At 50.4% G+C, this 27729-nt stretch overlaps 1 protein-coding gene and 1 long non-coding RNA gene across 3 annotated transcripts in view; one reads left to right on the forward strand and one right to left on the reverse strand.

The window, feature by feature from the left end:
- The window catches only part of TOX2 (TOX high mobility group box family member 2), a 150381-nt gene that overhangs the window by 1406 nt on the left and 121246 nt on the right, over positions 1-27729 (forward strand). Inside the window, exon 1 of one of the 2 annotated variants that reach the window (XM_042050708.1) lies at positions 9-183. The exons of the other annotated variant lie outside the window; for it this stretch is intronic. Within the exon in view, the coding sequence (XP_041906642.1) occupies positions 82-183 (102 nt within the window). The 5' untranslated portion in view covers positions 9-81. Of the gene's footprint in view, positions 1-8; positions 184-27729 lie in introns of those variants that run through there. 2 annotated transcript variants of the gene reach the window in all.
- LOC121675348 lies at positions 18124-27004 on the reverse strand. The gene is made up of 3 exons (XR_006020061.1): positions 26798-27004; positions 24484-24489; positions 18124-18134 (listed from the first exon to the last, which is right to left on the reverse strand). It is a non-coding gene; the product is annotated as an uncharacterized LOC121675348 (long non-coding RNA).

Below are 27729 nucleotides of genomic sequence, written 5' to 3' on the forward strand. Positions count from 1 at the left end.
CCCGCGCCAGAGGCACCGCCGCCGCCGCAGCCGGGTCCATGCCCGCTGGAGCCCCCGCCTGCCGCCGCCCGCAGCCCCGGCATGGACGTTCGGTTCTACCCCTCCGCCCCCCCCGCCGTGGGCTCGCTGCCCGGCGCGGACCCCACTTGCCTCGGGCCGCTGGATTATTATCACTGCAACAAGGTACCGGGGGGCGCGGGGGGTCCCCGGGCTCGGCGCGTCCCGCCGCTGCTCCGCGGGCACGGGAGCGGGGGACGGGGACGGAAAGTGCCAGCGGCGCCCGGCTCCTGCGGGAGGGAATTTTGAAAGTGGTCTGGAAGCGGAGCGGGGGGAGCCGTCGGGGTCCCGGGCCGCCCCGCAGCGGGCGGGGGCAGCCCGAGCCCGGGGCTCTGCTCGGCGGGGCGGGCCGGGAGCCGAGCGCGGTGTCCGTGTGTCCGTGCCGGCTCGGTTTAACCTCGGCTCCGGGAGCGCTCGGCCCGGGGCGATGCGCGGGCTGGGGGGGTTGTTGTTGCGATTGTTGTCGGGTACTTTTTCCTGTTGTTCTTCGCCGTGTTGTTGTTTTGCACCTTTTTCGCGAGCTGCGGAGCCACCGGGCCGGGTCGCGGCTCCTCTCGAGCGGGGTTCGGCCCCGTCCCTCGCCTCCGTCCCCTACCTGCCTGCGCTCTCCTGCGGAGGGAGCACCATCCCCGGGCTGGGGGTGTCCGTGTGCCCCCAGACCTCCGTCACTCGCATTTTCCCCGCTCGCTGCAGCTGCGAGGCGAAGCACCCTGCTCTTGTAACGGGAGAGGGATGCTCAGGGGATATTTGAGAGCGCGGAGGTGCTGTAGGAAATTTCTCTCATCCTAGAGAAGGAGAAGCGAAGGGGATGTATGCTACTTCAGGGATAAGGAGTTCTCTGCGAGCATCGCCTTGGTCGGTGTGGGTAAACAGCGCTGATGTTTTCAGCTACAAAGCCGTGGGATATAGATCCCTTTGGAGGGACTGGGATCATCCCAGACGTAATCCTTGCTGCCTTCCGGGCCAAATTCGGGTAATTGCGTTCAAAAAAAGTTAATAAAAGGAGAAAATGCTCTCCTGCGTCCGTACAGCAGCTCAGGATGCTCTCGGCTCACCTCACTGTTGTGATACTTTGGGATCAAACTCTTAAGACACAAGCAGAGGGAAAGGTGTTTGGCTTCCCAGACGCGGCTAATTAATCTTTATGTATCAAGATACGTATTTAACTGTTCGCTGTCATTTGGCTTATTTATCTCTTTTTATTAAGCTGTAGCAAACCGAACAGTTCTCGTTTATTTTGAGATGCCGGATTATACTGAAAGGAAACAACTTTCGTTGTTTTCGCCTGTATGTGCGTACTGCTGGCTTCAAAGTGTTTTATTGTCATCACCGTTGCTCTTAAAACACTAAATATGCTCTTACAATACTAACGAGAGCTGCTTCACCTGGGAGCAGGACATTTGTCCAGCTGAAACATCAGCCCGTAGTGTGTGAAAGCAGAAATCTGGGATCATGTGAGCGTGTGCCACTGGCAACTGCGGCTGCCCCCAAATCCTGCTGGCTTTCGGAACTCGGTTTTACCAAGAAGTTGTTGGATGTCAACACGGTTTACTTTGCCTTCCAGTGTTTTGTGCGGGAGCTGGGGCTCGAGGCCGTGCTCGCAGTGTCTCAGGCTTGGGGCTGCGGGGTCCCGTGTCCCCCCGGCAGCGCCCGGCCGAGCCTTTGGGGCGCGGGGCCCCTCGTCGTCAGCTCATCCGTGGCCTGAATCCCTGAGATTAGACCCGGATTAGGCGGTCGCAATTGATCCACAGGTCCTCGCTGCCGGGAGGCTGCAGGAAGTCGCCTCTTCTGGGTATGCAGCGAGCTCAGCCCCGGCGGGTGCGATGGGTGCTGGTGCTGGCCGGGGTGGATGGGACACCGGAGAGGAGCACCCCAGGTACTGACCACTGCCACCAGATGCTGCTGTTGTCACTGCTACGGAGGATCTTAAGGCAGCGGCAGAAGAAAGGAAGTGACTTACCCTTTGCTAATAGTCAGGGCGCTTCCCCCCCCCCTCCCCGCTTCTTTTCTTTTCTGAGTTATCAAATGACATTTGCTGATGCACAGCCGTGCACGTTTGTCTGTGGCATGAGGCCGCTGGAATGAAGCCAGGAATGAAATGGGCTGACTCTGTTTCCCTGACAGACTGCAGGTATAAGGGTTGTAACTTCAGCATCAGACCGTGGAGCAGGAGGAAGTGTCTCCTGCTGCTTTCCCTTCGGATAACTCCGGCAGGTGCGGGGTGGGACCCAGCCGAGGATCACCAGCAGCCTGCTGTTCTCTTGTGCCTGCCATGGAGAGCACTTCCTGAGCGCTCCTGCTTCCTGGAGCCACATGGGATACTGGGAAACTCCAGAACCTCACACCGGTCCCAACCCCATTGCTCCTGTCCGGTGCTGGTGGCTCAGCCCAGGGCTGGGCTGAGACAGTGTCTGCCTCAAAGCATTTCCACTTAAAAAGCTACCGAGGAGGGTAGGGTGGCCTGGAAAAATCAGAATTCTCCCACTATGGTGTGCAGATACCCCGGACAAAATCCATCTCTAGGAAGGACCTGGGCAAGGAAAACTTACAGGCTCTTTGCTGTCCTCCTGCTTCCCTGAGTTTATGGGGGGGCTCTAAAGCCCGTTGATTTAAAAGGCTTGTTTTGTTCAGGTTTTTTTTCTTTTGTTTTGATTTTCCCCTTCATTTATTTATTTATTTCTTTAGGGGGAGGCAGCAAAGCTGGGCTGTGCAGTGTCACTGTGCATAAATAACTCGCTGGGAGCACGGCGGAGCTCTGCCATCGCCGTGAGCTGCCTTAGCCCAAAGCAGCCTGAAACGTTAATGGAATTGTTTTGTGCACTTACTGGACATGATATTGTTACCGGGAGGTCTCCAGTCTCGCCTGCACGCTGCAGTCAGCCACAATTCCTCTTTGCAGCTACACAGGGGCCTACTGCATATCAGCATTTCCATTTCTGAAAGGACAAGGGATGTTTAGAGGGGTAATGAAATGGGAGTGTGTGTTCAGCAGAGGCCTCCCCAGAATGAGGGCATTTTCACCCTTTCTTTAACTGCTTCCACAGCACCCCTGGTTTCCCTGGAAGGGCTGGCCACTGGGAGGGATGGAGAAGGTAGTGAGGGGCTGGACACCCACAAGTGGGTAACGAGAGCCCTTCTGCCCCATCAGGCAGGGTGAGAAGGAGCCCTCCCTGCTGCTGACTGCATTTGGTGAGGAGATCTGATGGATCAGGAGTGCTGGTGGCATCGGAGCCGGTGAAAAGGGCTCCCTGTATAAACCAGTCCCTGTCACTGGTGATCCTGCACGGAGCAGCCTGCCATGGAGCTGGGAAGCGGAGCCGGCCCCAAACTTCCTGGCGCCCAGGGAGCTGCTGCTTGCAGCCTGGAGGACTGAAGCTCCTTGGCAGGATTTTTAGGGCTGCAGAGTGCTCAGCCCAAGGTGTGGGGGTGATAAAGAGCCACCTGAGAGGACAAGCTGCAATGAGCATTTCCCACTTCAGAGTGCTGGCCCCTCCATCCTGTGGGCTGGATCCAGGACCTGCTCCATCATTGGGGCAGCAGGAACACCTCTGGTGTCTGCACAGGACCACCAGGGACTGGGGAGGTTCAGCTGAAAGTGTGAGGAGCCCTCATCCAACCTGTGACACCCGTCCCTGTCATCGGCCACCTGAGCGCTGCTAAAGGAATCACCTACCTCTGTTTTGGGTTCCTCATTTACATTTGTGTCTAAAGCCCTTTTTCTGTCCTCTCTGGCCTTTTTCCTGGGGCATTGGTACCTGCTGCAGATCCCTTCCTGCTCGCTTGTCAGGAAAGCTTTCACAGGGTTTTGAGCTGTTTGTGTACAGTGCTGGTGTTTTGGGTGAGAGCACCTTGTTCCTGCACCACCTAAGGGGGTGTTGCCCCTTTTGGGGCATTTTCCCATCCCTCCAAGTGCTTTGAGAAAATGTGGGGATTTTTCCCACTTGACCTCTAGGGAGATTCTGCAGCTGTATTTCACAACATGTAAACCATGGTAAAAAAATGTGCATTTTAGTAACACCGAGGCTTGTTCTGCTCTCAGCAGAGCTTTAGCACCAGGATCTGGTGTGCTGGCTGATGCACCAGCATGGAAGGGTTTTTCCTAGATCCTAAATTGTGTGGGGGGGTCCACAAAATTCAACAGGGAGTTTTTCCTTCTCAGCCCAGGCAAAATTGCCTTGGCAAGGGAGGCCTGTGACAGGAATCCTGCCAGAGCACGGTACCCTGCGCTCTTTCATGCAGGCTGTGCAAGGATGCTGTGATGCAGGAGGAGTGATCCTGCTCCCTGCTCCCCAGGGGCATCTTTGGGGAGTGAATTATCATCTCTATTCTTCCTGCAGAAATAAATTTAAATATAAATTCTTCCCGGTTGCTTCTGGTGTTACAACGATCAGACTGGGTCAGCACGATGCTCGATTTCCCACCAGCGGAATTGATGGGGATTGATGGGGGGCAGGAGGAGGAGGACCCAGCCTGGGAATACCAAATCCACACTGCTGTGAGACCCTGGGAGTGCCCATGGTCCTTGGGAGCCCCTGTGCTGGGGGGCCCTGTTATTACCCCTGCAGCGTTTCTGTAGGACTCATCAGCACCATCAAACCTCTCCCCAAATTTTCCTAGTAGGATGCTGCAGCTTTGCCTTTCCAAACACACCCTGTCTCTTGCCTTTTAGGCTGATAAATTGACAACAATTATTTTGCCAATACACTGTCATAAATTATGGATAATTAAAATCTACTGGTCTTGTGATGGGTATTAATCTGCAACCAATGCTCTCTTCTTCTTTTAAGAACCCTTCAGAAATGGGATCTGAGCTGGTACGAGCCCGAGTCGATGTAGCAAATGCATTTCTGTGAAATGTTCTGTTTTGACTTTTACAATAAATTGTACATTGCAGTGATAAACATGGTCCCTTTTTCCCTGTTCCAGAACTGCTTTGCCATTCTGGAAGATAAAATGCATTCTTTCCCTTCCTACTTCCGAAGCCAACTCTGTTTTGAAGTAGCATAAATCTTTCCTTGGAGATGGAGGATTTTGGATGGAGAACAAAGTCCAGCAGATTTTTAATTTGGGGCCCATCTCATTCTCATTTGGCAGGCAGCTCCTGTTGATTTGCAAATGTAGATTTTTTTTTTCCAATTTTTTTTCTTTTAGGCCCTGAATGTAGGCAAGGGCTTCCTCTGAAAAGTGTTTGAGCTACTCAGTGGGACAACCCTGCGTTCTCCAGAGTGGTCTTTGATGGGTTGCTCAGCAGAAAGTGTTTGAAGCTCCATTTTTTGCCTTGGGCTTTAAGTCAGGGATTGGGAACTAAATAATGAATGTCCATCCATTCATAGAAAATGTTGTTCTCTCTGCATGCACAGAAGGGAGGCTTTAATCTGGTTGTTTTGGGAACAATGGGAGATGTTTTGAAGACCAGTCTGACTTGTGTATAACAAGATGTTTGTTTGGGCTGCTTCTGAATAACCTTGTCCAGGGCCTGATCCATGGAAGTCCTTGTAGCAGAGGAGACATCACGAGACAAAAAATACAGGATCAAAACTGTACAAGTTTCTCTGATTTATTTATGATTCCTCAAATCAATGATTGTCCCCTGAATCAGTGTTCCAAAGCCTGTGGGTGTTACATCACCGTGACTGCAGGGTAAATCCATGAACAGCTCTGTGCTTGGACCTCTGAGCCTGCAGCAGGCACCAGGATCAGCCTGTGCATCTGTAATGGAGAAAGCATTCCATGAATAAACTGTATTTCCCTTGTAACAGACCAGAGCATCCTATAACTTGGGGAGTGCACGGCTGATCCTCGTGCCAGGGCAGTGGGAGAGCACCTGGAACCTTGCAGAGCTCTTCCAGCTTTTCCTCGTTGTGAGGGTGGGCACTGCCAGCTCCTTTCCTGGGGGTCGTTGTTACCCCTGTGAGATTTCTGCAGCATTTGCAGAAAAATCTCTATTTTCCTTCTGCCTTCGCTTTGCATCTCTTTCCTGCTGGGTACAAGGAGTGTGAGGTGAGGATGCTCCACCACCACGGACCAGCCTCACTGGGAGGGGGGAGTGTTTTCCCCTTGAGGTGCAATTTTTCCCTATTACGTTTGTGCTCCTCTGTTGTTTTTTTTTTTTACAAAATGAGCCCCAAATGCTTTTACCGTAAGTTGGGTTATATCTCGCAGTATAAATGAAGCATATAATTGTGTTTTCCTAACAGCTCCACATTAAAAATAAGTTATTGTGTTGCTAATGTGTTTTTCCTGACAATTTTCCATCCGGTGAGTGCGAGGCTTCTGTCTGAACTGTCATGCAGCAGCACCTCTGCCTCCTCTTGAGCTCTGATTCAGTATTCCTCAAGTCAGGCTGAAGTGTTAGTGTGATTAGAGCTTTCATACTATTAATCCCTAATTGGAGGTTGGAGCTCTAATGTTCCACCTTTGTGATTTTACACTCGTTTTAATATAATTAAATAATGCATAATGTATGTTCTATAATATTGCACATAAATTATATGTGACATATACTGTATTCTACGGTGTATATAAATTAGCTGTTATCTAATAGATGATCTAAATTATATGATGTATTATATATTGTACATGTCATTATAGTGGATACTTGGGGCTACAAAGCTCAGCTTCAGCAGGAAGAAATCTCCCAACAAAACTTACTGGAACAAGCACTGATCACACCACCCTTTAAAAAACAGGAAAAAAATTGGTAGAAAATGGCATTAAATTGCCTGATTTTGCAGCTATAAGACCAGATTTAAATATATTAATTGTCTGCCTCCCCCATACCTTTTCCTATTGTTTCCCTCTGGAGGTTTTGTTCTGACGGATGCCATTTCTTCCCTGAAAAATGGCCCTGGCTGCCGCGGTGCTGCAGGCGAAATCTTTGCGTTGTGCCACAGAATCTCTCTCCGCCGTCCTCATCTTTTGCATGGATTGCTTGACCTCTGCAGATATAATTAAATCTCTTCCTGACGACTGTGAGATTGCAGCTCGGCTCTGTGGTGAAGGGAACCGGGAGGGAAGTGTTAAACGGGGCCCCGGGCCAGGAATTGTTCTTATGGAGAGGTTATTGGGGCGCTGGTTTGTGTTGGTAGCTGCACGTGGCTCCAGAGGAACCTGACTTGCAGAAATCGGGCCAGCCTTGGTCCGAGGCAGCTTCTTGACCTCTAATTCTGGGCTGGACGTCGACACAGGAGGTTGAATTTTGCCAGTGTTTAAAATGTAGAAGGTTTAATTCTTTTCTGTTGGTTTGAGGACTCAGCCCCTTGCTCTCATGCTGCCTTTTTCCCTGGGTTCCTAAGGATCTCATGACCTCACAGGTGCTAGAAAAGGGGGGTGACAGTTTGAGGACCTGTGGGGTGGGTGGCAGAAGTTGCTGCAGCTCTGCCCTGAGCCTCGTCTCCCCATTCCTAACGAGCATCATCTTGCAGGCAGCAGAGACCCTCAGCCTCGAGGAGAAGGTCTGGGACAGCCCTGGCACTGTGGTGCTCAGGGGAGGTGGAGGACAAGCCCTGGCATGTGCCACCCTCCCCTCTGGTGATGTGCCACCATCCTCACTGTCACCCAGGTTGTATTTTCCCCATGACCCCATGGATCCTGTTCCACCCCCAGTGGCAAGGAGCACTTTTTTATCGGATTAGCTGGATCACATTAGCAGGTTTCTCTTCCCACAAAACCTACCGATGAGTCAGAGTTTCCATCCCCGTCTGGGCTTGTCAGGGAGGCTCCATCCCCTTTCTTTCCAGCTGTCTGCCTGTGCAGGGTGCTTTTCCTCTCCACTTTAGAAAAAACAATCATCTTCCTCTCCATCTCTGTTCTTGCCAGTGGCCAAGGCTGGGAGATAAGAGCTGTGTCATGGCTCTGCCTTTTATCCTCTTCAGGAATGGCCTAGATCTCCCTCTCCAGAAGCAGCAGCTCTGGGGTTATATTTGGGGGTTATTTTAGGATTAATTTGAGCCACTCTGAGCATCCCTTGCAGGAGATCCAGGTCCGTGGAGAAGTGCAAGCAGAGCCTGGGACATCTGAAAGGCTTCTCTCTTCCAAAGATGTGGATCTCCATGTTTATACCGATGTAACAGTTTCACCATTCCAGCCAGGGTCACCCAGCAGTTTATTCCTGAACATCTCCCTCTCCCTGGGAAGGTGGTAGGGCTGTGTGGGCTCTTTGGGAGTTGTCAAGCTTTTTGAAAACCCTCCAATGCAACAGTTTTAGTGTGAAGGATGCTGCTGCGAGGGGGAGGACTTTGTGGTAGTGGAGAGCTTAGCCTCATGTGGTGCTGGTCCATGTGGGGAGCTGGTGGAGCTCAGTCCTGTTCCAGCAGTGCAGGCTGAGCTCCTTTCTCCCCTGAGAGCTGAACTCTTGGTCAAGGATGAGCTGTTTGATTCCACCCCACTATCACCTCTCCTTTGTGCCATGGGGAAGATGCTCCCAGGGACCTTTGTGGTGCTGTGGGAGGGTGCAGGGCAGGCTGCTGAAAGCCCCCAATGTAAGAAGGACGTGGAGCTGCTGGAGCCAGTCCAGAGGAGGCCACAAAGATGCTCCAAGGGCAGTAGCCCCTCTGCTCTGGAGCCAGGCTGGGAGAGTTGGGAGTGCTCACCTGGAGAAGAGAAGGATCCAGGGAGAGCTCAGAGCCCCTTCCAGGGCCTACAGGGGCTCCAGGAGAGCTGGAGAAGGACTTTGGACATGGGTCTGGATTACAGCTCAACAGGGAATGGCTTTAACCTGCCACAGGGCAGGGTGAGATGGGATATTGGGAAGGAATTCTTCCCTGTGAGGGTGGTGAGGCCCTGGCACAGGGTGCCCAGAGAAGCTGGGGCTGCCCCTGGATCCCTGGCAGTGCCCAAGGCCAGGTTGAACCGGGCTTGGAGCCACCTGGGCTAGTGGAAAGTGTCCCTGCCCATGGCAGGAGGTGGCATGAGGTCCAGCCCAAACCATTCTGTGATTTTGTTGCATTGCTTACAGTTACTGAACCCTAACATATTTTTTTATTTTTATCAACAAATAACAAATCCCTTCCCTGCTTCTCAGTTTTCTTGGGTGCTCCCTTGAACAGAGGGACTTTATACACTGAGCCATCTCAGAACATTGTGCCTGGAGTGGAAGAATGATGTATTTTTAGGGAATTAGATCTGTAGTCCCTACTGTCAGAAGAGGGGCAGCGTGCCCTGGAGTCTTCAACAAAAAGAGGAGAAACTTTGACAGCATGGAAATAAAATGTACGAAAACTTTAGTGACTTCTAACTGAATTATCTTGGTTTGTCTCAGCTTATGCAATGGCCCAAAAAAGTATTAGAATACTGTATGAAGAAGAAGTAGTACTGGGAAGAGGTGGGACATAAAGCACAGAAACTGGGGCTTGTAGCGCTGGAAAATATGCCCCCCCTGTCGGATCCTGCTCTGTTTGTCCATGCTCAGCCTAGGAAGGCAACTTTTCCCCTGCTGCATTATCTTGTCTCTAAATGGCGTTCAAAGGAGAAGAAGAATGTGCTGTTAAAAATATCAAACTTTTGGGAATGGCTGGCAGACTTTAGCACTGATAAGCATTGCTGATTGAAGATCAAACAGCCCTTGAAGAAAAACCTTCCAGCGAGCGCCATGGGTCTGGCCCTGCAGCCAGACAGTGAGGTCAGCCTTCAATCCAGGGATATTTAGGGACCGACACTGGAATTATGGTCTGGGCTCCTCTACCCCAGACGGATGCTGGCGACATGGTGGTTTAAACTTGATAAATCTGTTCAAGCTGAGAACAGCATTTATTACGTGCCAAGAGTCTGCGTTAGTAGGTGGTAGTTTTATATATCTAATTTTTTTTCCTCCACTTAAGATAAAGAGGAAAGGCTGCAGGTCATAATGTGAACTGAAGACTGCTGGCATTTGTTTTTTAATTAATTGACAACCTGCATTTCTGTGTCAAGGTGGCAAATTAATAGTGGGTGGCCATCTGTTTGCAAAGCAGATAGTTCTGGCTGTGCCAAACATGTGGAGTATTTAACCATTTGATTTAAATCAGATCAGAATGGTGGTGGTTTGAACACTCTATTAAGTTGGTTTTTCCATTTAAGTGCTGGGCTTTGAAAAGGGGAAAAATACTGAAATGGTCTTTTTAGCTTCGTAAACTTGCAGGCCTTTAAGTGAGTTGTTCGGCATGTTTGGCCTTCTTTTTAGGAGAGGCCAAATCCTGGTGGGAATAACAACATGGAGCTTCAATCACCTGTGGAAGTGGGGTACCAAGTCTGTGTGAGAACACCAAAGAAACAAATACATGTTAAAAATCAGAAAGCAGCTCAGGCTGCAAGGGACCTCTGGAAGTGTATTTGAGCTAATTTCAATAGCACCTTCTGGGATTGAGATGGCAGGAAAGAAAAATATCAATAGATTTTCTGCTCTAATACAGTGAGAGTCTCAGTGGTGGTGGCTGCAATCAAATGCTAAATAGAAACTTTGCAATAAAAAGGGCTTTAAGTTAGAATTAATAAAATGTGAAATGCCTCGTTCCTTGGAAAACATGTGGTATTGACTGAGATTTAGAAATATGTCCTGGGAGCAGGGATCTGGATTGCAGGCTCCAGAGCTGGCTCTGGCATCCGCTCCCTGCATGCATTCCTATTATTTATTTATTATATTTTAAAAAAATTTTATTTTTTGCCTGGAAAGGTCACAATGTGCAAGATTGAGAGGAAAGTCGTAAAGAGCTGGAATCAAGGGCAGCCTTGCACAAAATGATCATCCTCTTTTCCCACTCCTTCACCTTCCTGTGCTGTGCATGGCAGGGGGATGATCTTTAAGGTCCTTTCCAACCCAAACTGGATTCTAAGCCAGGATCCTTGTATTGCAGGAAAATCCAAGTTTATCATGGAGACTTTCCTGATCAAGTTAGATTTTAAGTCCTGCTATCCAGAGCTGCCCTCCAGAAGCTGCACATGAAGCCACGGATAGTTCCCATTTTCAGGAAAGCACTGCTTGAATTCCCTGGGAAATGCGAACTTTAACATCCTCGTGTTTTGAGGAATTGTCTTAGGATGTTGATGAAGCTCAACTGGAGCTTCTCATTTGCTGCCAGAGATGGAAATCTTGGATAGCTCAGAGGCAGGAAGAGCTTGGTGCTGGATCTGGGGCTTGAGCTTGTGTCACTGTCACCGTGCCATGAGCATGGGGACGGTGCCAGCTTGGAAGGGATGCTCTGCTTGGCACAAAAAGGTCTCGAGAACAGGCTGCTTCCTTGCTTAGCACAGTTACAGCAGGAAGGCTGCAGGACCCACAGGCTCCTGGAGAGCTGCTGGGGTTCTTCCCGTCCCTGGGACACCAGGCTGCAGTGCCGAGGGACCAGATGTCCTCAGAAGCCGTGAGATAGGGCTGCTGGTTGCTGTCCTGCTCTCTGGGTGTGGGCATGTGCTTCCAAAAACGTGGAGATGTGGTGCCTGGGGACATGGTTTAGTGGTGGCCTGGGCGGTGCTGAGTTGATGGTTGGACTCAATGATCTTGGAGGTCTTTGCCCACCTTTATGGTTCTCTGATTCTCTGATGGCAGTGTGGGACATACAGCAGGACAGGGGCCAGCTTGGCCACCTGAAACTGGGGGCTTCATCCCTTCGGCCATTGTGGAGCCACTAACGAGGCCAGTGGGATGATCCAGCCTTCCATGGGGCTTCTCTGGATTTGGTTTGGGCTCCTTGAGGCTGTTCCCCTGCCAGGCCAGGAGTTGGACTTTGATGATCCTTGAAAGTCACTTCCAAGTCGGAATATTCTGTGATAAACAGAACCTCCCAGAGTGAAACCCAGCAACACCAGGCTGAGCTGAGTTAAAAATGAAGACACTTGTGCGACTGAAGGTTTCGGAGTGCCGTGCATTGCTGGGCGCAGTGACAGAGCCAGGCTCTGCGGGGCTGGTTGGCCGGTGAGCTCCATGCCTTGTGTCCCTGCCTGAGCTCTGGGGAGCCCCACAGTTAGTGGGAGCTGCTCATCCCTCACAGCCCTGGAGCCCTGTGAGGCTCAGCTTTGAGCCCTGGTCATGTCTGAGTGTGGCAGGCATGACTGGAGCGCCTTGGTGAAGCGCAAAGCTGGGTGGGAAGGAGGTGATAACGGAAAGTTTAATTCCCTGCTCGTCTCAGCCACGATTTGGGCTTGGCTTCCCCCTGCGGAGGCTTCCCCTCTCCCTCTCTGCTGTCCAAGTGTTGCTTCTGTTGCATTTGCTATTTATTTTCTCCCTAGCCTGGGGGCTGCTGCGAGAGGTGTCTCTTTGCTCTGCCGGCTGTTCCTGATGCTTCCTTTTCCTTGCTAATACCAATTGTTTCTGCCAAAATCGCTCAGTGGTGTTATGAAAACCTCGAATCACACGCTAACGCTCCGATCCGGGGGCTCCCAAAGGCGCTGGATCGGATTCGCCCCCGCACCGGCTCCGCTGCCACCAGCCTTGTGCTGTGCCAGGGGTCCCCTGGGCTGCTGAGCCAAGGGGTGGGGTGGCACTGGCCATGACAACCCCGGCCATCTGAGCCAGCGTTGCCACTGTCACTGGCAGCTTTAGTGGGAGGCAGGAGAGCTCCCTGTGAGGTGCTCAGGGCTGGGATTGGAGCTGTTTGTAGGGCGCGGTACCTGCGGAGCAAAGCTGCGTTTTCAGCACACGGGTTTGTAGCGGTGTGGGTGGATGCTCTGGGAGGGTTCTGCTACCACTTGGTGCATTTCCACCCCATCCCTGCCCTCAGTCCAGGGCAGAGCCTGCCTGAGCAGTCCCTGTGCTTGCTGCCAGCCAGCTCGTGGAATTGGAGCTCCCGGAGCACGTTCATGGAGATACCGTGTTCCTCCAAGGCTCCGGGGTGGGCACCTCTTCTCCTCAGCCAGATAGTGTTCTACCCAAACCAGTTATTCACCTGGGACATGATATTAGCTAAATCCTAATGAGTTTCCAAGTGCTGCTTTATATGATTTGGCAGCCAGGATTCTCTCAAAAAAGAAAGAAAAAGAGAGAGAGAGATCCACCATTGCTGTGTGCCCAACCTCTTCCCCATCCACTCTACTGCTTTTGAGAGATTAAAAAGAGATTAAATCCTGCTGAGCTGGCAGGTGATGTTGATGAATGTTTGGAGGGGATTAGGGTAAATCCATTCCTCCTTCTGATTAAGCTCAAGATTTGAACTCATTGATAAAATTTGTCCAGGTTTTACCTCTGAAACCTCCTTTGAGCCGGTGAAGGTGTAAATGAAGGCAGAGGTTGTTCTCAGAGCAGAAATGATAATAAATTAGCTTTTGTAAGGCTGATGGAGGTTTCAGATTGCTCGGCATCTACAACTGTTGCAGTGTCCAGTTAATCCTCACTGCCACAGAATTAAAGGATGCCCAGGTCGGTTCCGTGGCTGGGGGAATCTGGCCTGGTGCTCCTGCTGCAGTGCAGCACAGCTGTGAGATGCTCTGCAACAACCAGCCTGCCTGTGCAGGACCCTGTTTCCATGAGGCACTCGAGTTCCCACTAAGAAATGCCATTTCTCAAACTAGGGATGGCATTGAATGGACACAGCTGTGGATTGGGGCTCAGGGGCTACATCCAGCCAAAGCTGTCTGGGTGTTCTGGCACTGTTTGGGTTCTGTGGTGGCATTGCAGTGGGACTGGAGGTTAAAGAGGATGTTCTGGTAGCCTCCAGCAACTGTTGGACCCTCTGGTGTATCTGCATGCATCCTCCAGCATGGGGACAGGGATGGTGGGACTCCAGAGGGTGTTCCTACAAGGTGTCCCAGCATCCAGAGGATTGTCCTCAAAGGAACACTGAACCTGCAGCGTTGCCATTTGGGCCGAGGAGCAGTGCTGGGACTGGCACCAGCAGCGTGTGCTGGGTGGTGCTGGGGCTGCAGGAGAGGATTCTGATTCCAAAGATGTATTTGGAACAAGGTTCAGCATCAGCACTGAGCGACTGTCCTGGTGGTGGGAGGAATAACCTTCACTTCTCCGTGTTGCCCGTGGTCAAATGAAGCCCTTGAGGTGCAGGAAGAGCTGCTGGGAGGGCAGGAGGGCAGTGGTGGAACCTCCACCCTGGAGGAGTTTTATAAACCAGGGCTGGGCATTGCTGCCAGAGCTCTGCCCTGCCCATGGCATCCATGACATGGCAGAGAGGGGGAAAAGCTCTGTGCAAAGCCACTTGGGTGGTTTTGGTGAAGAGCTCCCACCTGCTGCTCTGTTTGGAGTCTTCCCCTGGGACTGCTCGCTCCAGAGGGCATGGCTTGGTCATCCCAGCTTTTCATCCCACCTGTGCCCACCTGAGCTCTGAGTTTCCCTGCATGGAAAGAGTGGTAGCAGCGGCAGCTTTGGGATAGCAGCTTGCAGGTATCTCTGTGCTGCTGAGAAAAACTGACATTTAGGAATCACCTGGATACAGGTAAACGTGCCAGGTGACTGATGCTGGGTGTGACCTGGAGTTCTGGGCTCTGTCAAATAGGGCTGAAGTCAGAGGTGGTCTGGACAAGCAGTGTTGTGGCATGGAGGACACCGGGATCAGGCTTGTTCCCTGTGGAGCAAATCTGCTCCCTCTGAGCTGCTTTGGATTTATCCAGCCATAGCAGCAAACACAGCCCCCTCCCAATCCTCAAGGATGCTGCTGGGGTGGGTAGGAAGCCTGATAATGTCACAGACAACTGGGAATACTTTCAAGAACATAACTGGGAACAATTTAAAAATAATTTAGAAAGAAAGAATTTTTTGTTTCGGTGTGTCATTGGATTATATGCTTCTCTAGAAAGCAGGAGGAAAGAGATCTTGAAATTAAATGTATTATTAGACTTCCTTAACTCTCATTAAGGAGGAAGATTTGGAGGGAAGTGTTTTCCAGTTTCTTCATCGTGTTCCTGCACAAGCTGGTGTTTGCCAAGCTGGTATTCTTGACTCCTTCAAGACGAGCAAAAATGAAAGTTAAATTCCTTGTATATTGGAAAAGAGCATTTGGTATCCATTGTTTGTGGTGATGGTAGTTTGTTTAAAATAAAGTTACCTTTGTATTTGCTTAGTTTGACTCTAAACAGGAGAATAATGGCTTTCATAATGTCTCTGTTAGAGGAGTATTGTTTGAAAGCACTTTGGGCTTACATTAGTTGAGTGCAAATGAATTCCTGCTCTGGAGCAAGCAAACCCCAGCGGGGCTGGATGCTGGGAGCTGCCAGTGTGATGTGGGGATGTGCATCACACAGGTCTCTGGGGGCCAGTTCTTGATGTAATTCTTCATGCTCCTCATCTTCCCTCCTCCCTTCACTCACCTCAGTGATGCAGCATCTCACCCCCACAAATAGGTTTCACATTTACATCTGGAACTGGGGGGCACTGGGCAGCGTGAGGAGGGCAGCCAAGAAGCTTTTCAGTGCTTTAAATAAAGCCTCTCCATGTGTCAGCACATGAGTAAACAGACTTTGGTGAAATAACTTCTATGTGCTCATCTGAACAACAGCAGACACTTGCAGTTTGGGGGATTTCTTGGTTTGCTTTTTTCCTAACTGTGATGGGAAAATGGGAAGCAGTAGGAAAGCGCTCACTGCTGGTGCTCGGTGTGTCAGGAATTGCATCAGTAGCTCTGGGGTGTGTGAGGTGCCTTGAGTGAGCACCAGAGGCTCCTGTGCACCCGTGTCCAGAGCCAGCTCCCAGAGCTGTAGATACACACACAGGGTGGGAGCTGAGGCTGCTGAAAACTCGGCACAGGCTGCTTTTCCAGCAGTATCCAATGATGTGGCTGCTCCTGGATCCCTGGCAGTGTCCAAGGCTGGGTTGGACAGGGCTTGGAGGACCCTAGGATAGTGGAAGGTGTCCCTGCCCATGGCAGGGGGTGGATTGAGATGGGCTTTAAGGTCCCTTCCAACCCAACCCACTCCGTGGTTCTGTGTAACACAGCAGGTGTGAGGAGAACAGCAGCTGGGGGCTCTGCTGTCCCCATGCCCATTGCAAGCAGCTGTTCAGACCCATGTAAATGTTCTGTTCAGCCACAGAACAGCATGGCAGGGGACACATGACACATGCAGTCAGGGACCACCTGCTTGCCTCTTTTCCCTTCCCAGAAAATAATGAGGATATTTTCTTAAAAAGCAGCTAAATGCATTAGAAAGAGAAGCCCAGATGTCTTTGTGCAAAGGTGCCAATGCTTTTATTTTAAGCTTAATGTTGCATTTAGTTTGTTATCTGCGAATTATAAAACGTGGGTGGGGATGACTTGGATATCCTGCTGGAGGGATTAGCTCCCCACTGTGAGCAGGGGCTGTTTTCTGTGCAGGGCTGGCTGGGATGTGCTGCTGGGGCAGCTCTGGACTCTGGAGCTCTGTTCCACAGCTTCCCCCAGGATGCAGCATTCCCGTGTTGGTTGTGGCAATGCCCCTTTTCTGTCCCAAAGTGAAACAGAGCTCATAGCTGGTGCGAAGCCATGAAATTATGGGTGGTAAAATGCTGTGAAAGCTCCAGCTCTTGCATATTCGGTTCTTAGAGGGGGCCAATAAAGATGGGGACAAACTTAGGCAGGGCCTGTTGCTGTTGGTGATGGTTTTAAACCAAAAAAGGGTCAATTTAAACTGGATATAAGGTAGGTTTGGTTTTGTTTTTTTCACAGTGACAGTGGTAAAATGCTGGCACAGGGTGCCCAGAGCAGCTGTGGCTGCCCCTGGATCCCTGGCAGTGTCCAAGGCCAGGTTGGACGGGGCTTGGAGCAGCCTGGGACAGTGGAAGGTGTCCCTGCCCATGGCAGGGGGTGGGACTGGATGGGCTTTAAGGTCTCTTCCAACCCAAACCATTATTTCTGGCAAGGAAGTACCCAGAGGATGCAAACCTCCCTGCCTGCTTTGCAGGCAGATGTGCAGTGGTGGCTGTGGAGTCTCCCAGCTCTGCATGAGCAGAGGATACAGATGAGCTCTGCTGGCTTCCTCTGTGGCTCCTGTGGGTACAGAGCTCTGTGTCAACTCAGGAGCTCGGGTGTTGGGTATTGTTGCAATGACGTGTGGCCCAGCAGAGTTTTGAAGCTGCAGCTGAAGAAGGTCCTACTGGGCACTTAGGATGGTTCCTAGAAGATATATCTGAGATGGACAAAGAGTGTGGATGTGTGGGTGTTTAAGGGAGAGAGAAATCATACTCCTACCAGGAAATTTCTTTCCAGGGTTATTTTTCAGAAGAATCCCAGTGCTGTGAAGTTCTGCATTACCAGTGTGGACACATGGTACCCCAGAGGAGAGCAGGGCCCTGCCCTGTGTGCTGGGACAGGTGTCTGACACCAGACTGGTCCTCCCTGTCCTGATGCCAGGGAAATCCATGTTCTTGCAAGCCCTGGCTTGGTGAGATTGCAGCTGAGGCTGTGGCCTCAAATGTGGCTTTGATGGGGAGTTTGCACTCTGGGCAATCATCAGATAATCATAAGAAAGTACAGAGGTGATGCAAGTGAGAAAGTGTGGTTTGAGCTCAGCTTTAGCTTCAGAAGACCTTGAGAACATCAATGCCATCAGCATCCTCCAGCTGTGTTACACAGAGGCTGATGCAGGCACCAGTGGTTTGCACCAGGCTGCTGCCCTTGGCAGAGGCTCTGAAACAAATGGCACTGGTCAGACAGCCCTGGGGGGCTGCAAAAATGTGACTTCAGCCATCAAAGAGTCAATTCCACCTCTGAATCCCTGGGCACTGTGGTTGATTAATTTGTGGAGTGGGTTCCTGAAGCATTCTGAGGCACGTGGCTCTGGTTTTACCAAAATCATCAAAGCTGAAAAATTCATCAATCCTATTCCTTCCTCCCAGTGACCACACACTTGGCAAAATTCCCCCATTTTCCTTCCTCTTTCTCTGTGTGTGAGGTGTCCCAGCTTCTCACATGAAGGGCTGCAGGGAGGAGGATGCTGCCTGTGCTGTGGGAGCCCTGGGCACTGCTCTGAGCCACGACAGAATGGAGCTCCAGCTCTCCAGGCTTGCAGGATGCTCCCTGTTTAGCATGTTGTCTGTTTCTTTTCCTTTTGGAAAACTGTGGAAAAAAATAGTAGAAGAGGAATTTACCTATTTTCAGGCTCCTTGCCTTGCTCCAGTAGTGAAAGGGTTAATGGGAGAGGTGGCCACTGGACTGGTAACCACTGTCCCCATGGGTTTTGCTGAGTTCCTAAGCAATGAGCTTCGGCTCTGGAGTAAGATCCATGGTTTTGGTGAATCTCATGGGCTGCACAGCTGTCCTGTGTCCATAAAACTGGGGCTTCTCACGGAAGGGTGGTGCTGACAGAGGGAATTTCCCCAGTGCGTGGCCAAGTCACTGCTGAGTGGTGGCATCAGAGGAGGGTCCCTGGAGCCCCCACAGGGTGTTGGCTCGGATTGGTGTCTCTGCATCTGCCTGGGATGAGGGAGCTGTGCAGGGGAGGAAGCGGTTGAGGTCAGTGCGGTGTCTAACAGTGGTGAGCACCTGGCTGTGCAGGGAGACCTTTCTGTTGCACTCTGCTCTTTCCATGTAAAGGATTGCAAAGATCAAGCTTGGACCAGGACAGAGACCCCACTCCCCTGGCACAGAGGAGGTGCCCAGATCCGTCTCCAGGCCTGTGTCCTGTCCTCAGAGCCTTCTCTGATACTTTGGGGCTCCAGCTTGTGTTCCCACCTTCACCGATCCTGAGCACCAAGGAATGTGTGAATGGGAAGGAAAGAAGCTCCAGTTTACCCACATTTGTCACACTTGATATGAGCAGACTTTAATAATGAAAAAAAAAAAAGAAAGAAAAAAAGAAAGAAAATCTTCTAGCATGAAGCCCAAGAGATGGGTGGATTTAAGTGCTATTAAGAGATTACTGGTAATGCCCAGCTGTGTGTGTTGGTTCAGCTGCGAGGCAGCAGCAGCAGCTCAGCAGCACAGTCTCATTCCTCTTGCAAGTGCAGCCCGTCCCTGAACTGTGGAGCCCCACCTCTTCTCAGCAAAGGCTCTCTGGTGTCCCCATCTCCTCTATCTTTTCCTCTCTGCTTGTTGCATCAGGCTCCAGGAGCCCTGCCGGCAGCATCCACGGGGATGGGAGGGAAGCTTTCCCTGGGATGTCCGTACTTTGATCAAGATGCCACTTGCTGTGGGACATGGACCTGCAGCCCCAACATTCCTGGTGTTGAAGGATGAAACAGCTCCTGGCACTGCTCCTCAGGAGGTTGTGGCCTGAGGTCAGGGTGAGGGGCCTCAGGTGGAAGGTTTGTGTTCAGTGGCTTTAGTTTAAGTCCTTCACATTTCCTATCACAGCTCCTTGATGACGATGATGATGAGTGCTTCTCTCCACCAAGTCACTTTTGGTGGTGAATTAAATCACTGCATTTCCCCCCCACCCTTTCCAGTATTCAGTGTTCTGAGCTAAATTAGAATAGGAATCTTTTCAAACCATTCCCTTAATAAAAGTATTTAGTTAATAGATGATGCATAGCTCACACAGCTTGCAAGAATCTGACATGGGGTATCATAATATTATGATATTTAACAGCAAAACCTACTGCATTATCAACTTACCTCTATAGCATGGAGGAGGCAACAGCTGAGGCATAAAAACTAATGCTTCAGTGTGACAGAGCTAAAATTGAACTTGGCAATTACCGCGTGCCTGATTCGCAGTATTGTGAAGTGAAGCTACTATATAAATCAGCTCCAGTAATCACAGGGTTTAAAATTAGTCAGTTACTATTAACTCTGCCAGTGTTAGCATATGCTGAAGAATTATAAAAGTGAAAGGTATGGAATATCTAAAGTACAGGTTTAAAGTAAACCACTTGAACAAGCTCCCAGTGGGAGGATTTGAAGTTCATGCAGAAGTGAGGTTTTGGATACTCTGACAAAGGGTTGTGGAACACATTTAATTGCACATTGCTGTCTAATCTTTTGAATGCTTAACATCCTTTCGAAAGCACCTTTTCATGTTCCCAAGACTTTCACAGTTCACAGAGGGTAGAGTGATGATTGAATTTAATTTTTCCTCCCCTACAGGATTTTTTTTTCAGAGCAGCGCAATTCAAATAGTTTGCAGAGCTCTTCAATGCCAGGCATAGAAAAAAGGAAACAGCAGGATAATGTTTTAAAATCATTATGGGGAAGTGAAAGGCTGCTCTGAGCACAGCACAGAAATTAGCAACTGCTATGATTGCTAAATTTTTATTCCATGCAAAATTCATGGAATTTGCTGCTATGAAAAATAAGGGAGTCAAGTTATTTAATAGGATTCTAAATTATGTAGGATGCACAAGTATTTTATATGGGGCAGGGAGCTGTGTGTGTTTCTGTAGGAGAGCGGGAGCTGGGAGCAGCTCTGCTGGGGTCAGGTGGCTGCTGCCCTGTCCAGTCCTGCTCCCTCATTCCTCTGCTTCATATCAACGTTTTCAGCTCCATTTTGGAATTAACACTGTTTTGGCCTCAGTGACACCTGACTGTGACAAGTGTGCTTGGGTCTGTGACCTCTGGAAGCTTTCTAGGAAGGGTGAGGACAGGCAGCTGCCTTGCAGCAGGGTCTGTGCCCCTTGCTCTGGGCTTGCTCTGTCGGGGGACGTGTCACCACGTGCTTCCTCTTCTGATCACAGGGACCTCGTGCTTGTGGCTTTTGTTGTCGGGGCTGTGCTGTCCCGGGGTGATTCTGAATGAGTTGCCTCCAGTGTCAGAGTGATGGAAGGGATGGCACAGTCCCCCCGGGTCTGTCAGCCTGCCCTGGGCTGCTCCTAAAGGATGCTCTGGCACTTGGTATCATTTCAAATGCCTCAGTCCCTGGTTTCTCCCTCTTGCATCCCCTCCAGGGAAGGTGGGCTGCAGTCTGATGGGGTTTCCATCAGAAAAGCTGGATGCTTTTCCTGCCAGTGGATCTAACCCCCTGTTTCCTTACCTTCCCCACAGCTCAGGTTGAGCCCACAGCATCCCCAGCACTCCCTGGCTTTGCCCTTTCCATGTCTGACCTTCAGATTCTCACATAAGTCACGATGACTTTTGTGGGTTTTCTTCCCATGATTGCCTCCTGTCCATACTGTTTTGTTCAGTCACACCCCATCTGGTTTTCCAGGATAGGCACCTTGTGTCTTGTTTCTGACTCCAGCGAAGTGGAAACGTTGCAGCAAATCCGTGCTTTAGTCTTTCTTTACTTTTAGTCCCCCCATGTGTCCTAATTATTTAGTGCAACTTGTTCAGCCAGTGGTTTTGAAGATGCTCCTGCTTTGGCAGGGATAAGGGTCAGATGACACTCATTTTTCTCTCTTTCTCCTTTTTTTTTTTTTCCCCTCTTTCTCTCTTGCTTTTTAAAATAGAGAAACCAGAGGAGTGGCAGCAGCTGGACCATGCCATGCTCCTGGCAAAGAGCACACAGATGATGGTTTGTTAATCAAGGTGCAGCCTCATCAGATGGAATTACAGAATCACAGAATGGTTTGGATTGAAAAGGACCTTAAGGCTCATCTCATTCCATCCCTGCCATGGGCAGGGACACCTTCCACTGGTCAACCTGGTCAACCTGGCCTTGGACACTTCCAGGGATCCAGGGGCAGCCACAGCTTCTCTGGGCACCCTGTGCCAGGGCCTCCCCACCCTCACAGGGAGGAATTTCTTCCTAATATTCCACCTGCCTGTGCCCTCTGGTAGTGGGAAGCCATTCTCTCTTGCCCTGTCATTCCATGCCTTTATCCAAAGTTCCTCTCCAGCTCCCCTGGAGCCCCTTTAGGCCCTGGAAGGGGCTCTGAGCTCTCCCTGGATCCTTTGTTTCTCCAAGTGAACACTCCCAGCCTGGCTCCAGAGCAGAGGGGCTCCAGCCCTTGGATCATCTCCGCGGCCTCCTCTGCACTCACTCCAGCACCTCCACATCCTTCTTACTTTGGGGCCTTACTTTGGGGTGGATACAGCACTCAAGGTGGAGTCTCATGCGAGAGGAGTAAAGGGGCAGAACCCTCTCCCTGTCCCTGCTGCCCACGCTGTGGGATGAGGCCGGAGGGATGGAGAAGTGAACACCAAGGGCTGTTTGGGTGCTGCTCTGCACGTGATCTCCGAGCTTGTTCTGTGCTCTGTGATAAAGACTGATGCCTGTGAAGGTCACTGTGCACTGATGAGCCTGTTTGCCATCACACTGGGGACTTTGCATTTTGGAAATAGGCTCTGTTATTGGCCTCATCCTCAGGAAGGCGTTGCTTTATCAGTCAGAGTTAAACCTTGCTGCGTTCCATTAGAGGGTTTTGAAATATATAATTTTCAATTGACTGGTACAGGGTAAATTGCCCCCATTCTCTCTGCCAATAACTTTAAGATTCATGAAGAATTTATCAGTACATTTAACACTTCCACTGAAACTCTATTTCGGAGGTTATGGAAATGAGCTACAAATGAAAGTCACAATTCAGAAAGCAGGAAACATGCCTGTGAGTGAGGAAAAGGCTGTCACTGGCATTGTGAAGAAAGAGAGGTATAAATAGGGCACTGGGTTAGAAAGCAGGAAATCTGCGTGCTGTGGGTTTTACTTGGAATTTCTTCTGGTGACCCCAGATAAGATTGTTAACCCTTGTCTCTGCAGGCAGTTGTACGTGCTCGTTCTGGGCTCTGCTTCTGGCTTTTGGGATTGTCTGCATGAGCTGACTGTTTGAAAGGGGAGCCGCTCCATCAATCATGGGCGTGTGGTTTTTGTGCTTAGGAAGGATCACTTCACCAAAGAGACTGGATTTCTCAATATTTCCTGTGGAGTAATATTTAGTCCTGTCCCCACACTGCACAGTGAGCTCACGGAGAAGGCTCTGTCCTTGCAAGCAGCCAGGGGAGGGTGGGTGTCACAGACATAAGGGCAATTCCTGCTGCAGATCAACTTGGTGCAGTCGATGACCACAACTTCATGTTCGGTTTTATTTTGATAGACAAGGTGAAATAAACATTCTAAACCAAGAGGGGTTTTCTTATCTCCTTGATGGGCCCAAGAAGAGGCTCCCATGTGAGCCGTGGGTGTCCCTGTGTGTCAGTCCTTGCCTGCAGCCTCCTCAGGACCGAGCAGAAATGGCCCCAGTTACAAGGCTGTGTCCTGGGACATGTAAAATTCCAGTTTCTGAGGTTTCTGCCCAAAACATGCTGTGGTGTTTCGGCCTCCTACCAGCACTGCTGAGTGTGTAGTGTCCTAATCAACAGAACACAATCTGGTGTTTGTCACATCCTTCAATATAACGTTGTTCAAGCGTTTGGGATTTTGTCCAACAAACACCAGATATGCCAATAGTCTGGGGGGAGCCACCAAGGTGGACAGCTGGAATGGGAAAGGCAAAGAGGCAGGAGGGGTTATTGCCACTAAATAAGGCACTCTGCAGCATCCCACCGCAGTGAGGTGCGGGGATGTGCATTGCATCATGGAATCATGGAATGGTTTGGCTTGGAAGGGGCCTTTAAATGTCGCCCAGTCCAACCCCCCTGCCATGGGCACCTTCCACGAGACCAAGCTGCTGGGAGCTCCATTCAATCTGGCCTTAAACACTTGGGGTTCAAGGCTTGGGGCATCTTCGTTCTCTCTAGGCAACCTGTGCCAGTGCTTTACCACCCTCATTGTAAAAACCTTTGCTAGTATCTTATCTAAATTCACCCTCTGGCAGTGGGAAGCCATTCCCCCTTGTCCTGTCCCTCCAGGCCCTTGTCCAAAGTGTCTCTCCAGCTCTCCTGGAGCCCCTTTAGGCTCTGGAAGGGGCTCTAAGCTCTCCCCAGAGCCTTGTCCAGGTGAACAGCCCCAGCTCTCCCAGCCTGGCTCCAAAGCAGAGGGGCTCCAGCCCTCGGAGCATCTTTGTGTCCCCCTCAGGGGAGATGGGGCTGTTAGAAAAGCCATCCCACCGTGGTGTTTAGTGCCTTCAATCCATACTGAGACAAAACTAAGCCTGTGAGAAGGAGCCTGGCCTCTCTGACAGCTCTGCTTTCAGTTCCTGGGCTGGCAGCTCCAGAGCCTGTGTAGGTCAAGGGGTCGTGCAGACCTTTAATAAAATGACAAGTGAGTATGATAGTTCTGCCTGTTACCGGTTGTAAATTTGGCCTAGGGAGTTATTTCAGGCTTGTGCAGCCTAAAATTTTCTCACAGCCTGAAATCACATCTCCAATAGAAATAATAACCTCCAATTGCTCCCATCCCTGCATGCTCTGTAATAAACAAATGGTGCTTCCCTGGAGGTGTCACCCCGGGAGCACTGGCGTCGAGGAGTGCTTGTCTCATGGATGAAATTCAGGAGTCAGGATGTTTCCCATGCAGCTCCTGACTCTGGAGAAGTTGGTAGCAGTGGATATATTTTGGTCTCGGCTCTGTTCTCCGAAGGTTAAAAGGAAAAGAAAAGGTGATGATTGCTTTGTACCTGGGCAAGGGGGCCTGGTCACCTCTTGCAAGCTGAATCTGAATCCTTCAGAGGAAAACATGAAGGATTCCCCATGTTTCTTATTCTTCGATGTCCCTTGTCCTCATGCACCATCTCGCTGTGGATCCCAGTGCTTTCACAGGGACATTCCTGATGCCAAACCTGTGAACTGGTGACTCCATGCAGCCAATCACTTTCCTGTCTTTGACTACAATGAAACCCCCAAAACTGAGCATATTTGGAAAAGGATTTGCACTGCCTGCATGGCCCTTTGCAGAAGCTGTAGCTGAAACTGGTGGGGACAGAGCAGTCACACCCTTGTGTAAGCAAAAGCAGAATTTGTCCTGTCCCTGGAGCACACAAACATTTGCTCTGTGGGCTCTGCTCTTCTCTGTGCAGGTTGTTTTGTTTCCTGTGGTGTCTGTGCTGCTGTTGAGGCAGTTCCACGAACCTCCTGTTTCTCCCAGGGCTTGTTTTCGTGGCAGGTGTTTGCTGTGATAAAATATTGATGGGGAGGAGGAAGGAAGGCTCTGTGCTCTGGCTGGCCCTACCTCACATTGTTTTTCAGGTGGGAGGTACAAAAAGGGTCACATGGTGATTTTAAAATCATCCAGGGTCAAGATGGAGAGTCTGGAGGACCTGTGGAATTGGAATATAGCTGGGTTTTGGTGCAGCTCAGGATAACTCTGTTAAATGCCTGCCTTTGCCCGAAGCTGGGGCTGGATGCTGGCAGGGCTGCTTGGCCATGGATAGAGGGGCTGGGTGGCAGATGCAGCGAGGTGTCCTGGGATGATTTGGGGAGCTCAGCAGGGTGTGCCAACCTGTGCCACTGCACTCGATGTCCCAGCAGCTGAGGTCACCATATGGTCTTCAAATGCCCCAAAATGCAGCGTGTTCCAGCTCTTGTTTTCTTTGTTGATGTCATCAAACTGTAAGAAAAACTGAAAAGGCATCCTAAAAACCAATGGGCTCCGATGAGCAGAGCAGCTCTTGACCTGTGGCCTGCCTGGATCCTTCCAGGAGGAGACTCCAATGTGATGCCAGCCCATGGCACGTGGTGGGCACGGGCTGAGCCCCAGCCTGGGTGCCTGCTGCCCACCTGTGGCAGAGGAACTGGCACAGGTGGCTGCTGTTGGAGCATCCCCTGCTTGGCAGCTGGGCTGAGGGAATGAGCTGCTTTGCACCCCTGTAGGACCCACTCCTGATGGTGAAGGGACACTCGTGGGGCTGGGACAAGGAGCTGCATTCATTTCCTTTTAGACTCATTACATTGCTGCTTTTGTGCTCTTGCCCAACCCTCTCCTGCCTTTTCTTCCTGCCTGCTCTTCCTGCCTGCTCTGATTTTCTGCCCCAGCAGGCTGAGGCTTCCCCAGCTGTAACTAAAGGTGGAGTGCAGTGTGTGTAAAGTGATTTTGTACTGGACAGAGATGCTGAGTATTTAATACCCAACCTGTAACCTGCAAGCAGGAGAGTTTCTCCTCTCCGTTGTACGTGGCAGGTTGGGCAGGTAGGACCTTGCTCCATCACATTTCTGTTTCTTTCTGTAAATAATATGTTGGATGATCCCTCTCCCTTCCCAAGAAAGAGCAAACCCTGATGCCTCTGGAGCTGTTTTGTGGAGCATTGAGAAACATCGATGTGAACATGGTGAAATCAGGAATGGAGGGAAGAAAACCAGATGAGACAACTGTGAGGGTGGAGAGTTTCCTCTGGCAGTGGAGGTGGGACCTTGCTGCAGCAAATGCAAGATTGAGTGGGGTTTTCAGGAGCTGTGGGAAAGTTGCACACAGCAGGGTGGCCTCCAGTGAGACCAGTAAAGCTCACTGGGTGGCTGTTCCCTGCCCACACACTGCAGGGCTCAGCAGCTTGGCCTTTGGTATTTTATTTTTAATACAGATCTGAAAATAAACCCTGCTTTTGTCTTAATTGAAACAAAAACAGGAGGTGAGTGCCCCAGAACTTCACTGTGCACAAGCTTTAAGTGTCTGTGGGTTTTGTTTCTAGCTACTTATAACCACCCGATGAACCGGTTCTCTTGGTTTCTTTTATTTTCTTTTCTATTTTGTTTCTTTTTCTATTTTCCCCACGTGAAGAAAGGCTGAATTTTTTTCTGGCCAGTTCGTAACTCTGCTGTTCCCAGCTTTTGCCAGTAGCAGCTGTGTTCATCCTGGCTGTAAGCGAGCGTGCCCCAAATCCATGTGCACGTGCCAGGTCTGAATGTGACCTCCAGGCAGGATGTGAAATGACTCTAAAAGCCTTTCTGCAGCAGTGCAGGTGGAACACACCGTGGATTTGCTGCTAGCAATGACTGATGGCAACAACATGAGCTGCAGGGTGAGGGCTGCAGTGCCCCATCAGCTGCACTGGAATTGCCAAATGCCACTGGGAGTCAAGGACCTCCGTATGGGCATGAGGTACTGTCCACTCCTCTGTGTCCAGGTTTTGGCTGGGATAGAGTTAATTTTCTTCTTAGTAGCACAACACAGGGCTGTGTTTTGGGTTCAGTATGAGAATAATGCTGATAACACATTGATGTTGTAGTTGTTGCTAAGCAGTGTTACCCTAAATCAAGGACTTTGCCATTTCCCAGTCTCTGTCAGCCGGCAGGAGGGAGCATGGCCAGGACAAGTGACCCAAACTGGCCAGGGGGATATTCCATACCATGGACCATCATGCCCAGTATAGAAACTGAGAGGAAGTTGGCCAGGAGGGACCAGCTGCTACTGGGCACTGGTCAGCAGGTGACAAATGACATCACTTGTCTTTCTTGGGTTTCATTCCTTTCTCCTGTTCATTACAATTACTATAATTAGTACTATTAAATTTTGCTGTATTTCAGTTATTAAACTGTTCTTATCCCAGCCCATGGGTTTTACTTCTTTCTGCTCCTCCTCCCCATCCCACTGGGAAGGGGCAGTGAGGTGGCAGCTTCCTGGTGCTGAGTTGTTCTCTGGGGTTAAATTGCCACATACCTGCCACAACTAAATATCTGCTAAGAGTTAAATAAATGTTCACTCACTCCTAGACTAAGGAGAGACAGACCTGTGCTCAACTCAAAGGGACAGCCAGCAGCTGATCCATGGGTTTGGGGTGTATTTTTGGTTGTTGCAGCGACCACTTCTGCTTCATACTTTTTTTTTTCCTCATTTCTATGTTCCTTTGGACTTGCTGTCCCTGTTCCTTGTCACTCGTGGCCTGTGCTGCCCAGGGACCACCAAAACCCAGCAAGGGCCTGTGAGAGCTGATCCCCAGAGTTGTTCCAGCCTTTTGCAGTTCTAGGCAATACGTGGGTTTAATTAGTCATTATCCAGACACCTTCTTATATGAGGAGTTTGGGAGTTTTTTACGCTTTCCCAAAACAGTAGTTCTTTCAGAAGAAAAGGTGTTGAACTGGTTGTCCTGGCCAGCTGCAGCAG

This window comes from Corvus kubaryi, unplaced genomic scaffold, assembly GCF_017639235.1.
Source record: "Corvus kubaryi isolate FWS band 111438036 unplaced genomic scaffold, C.kubaryi_AGA036_p1.0 134, whole genome shotgun sequence".
Lineage (NCBI taxonomy): Eukaryota > Metazoa > Chordata > Aves > Passeriformes > Corvidae > Corvus > Corvus kubaryi.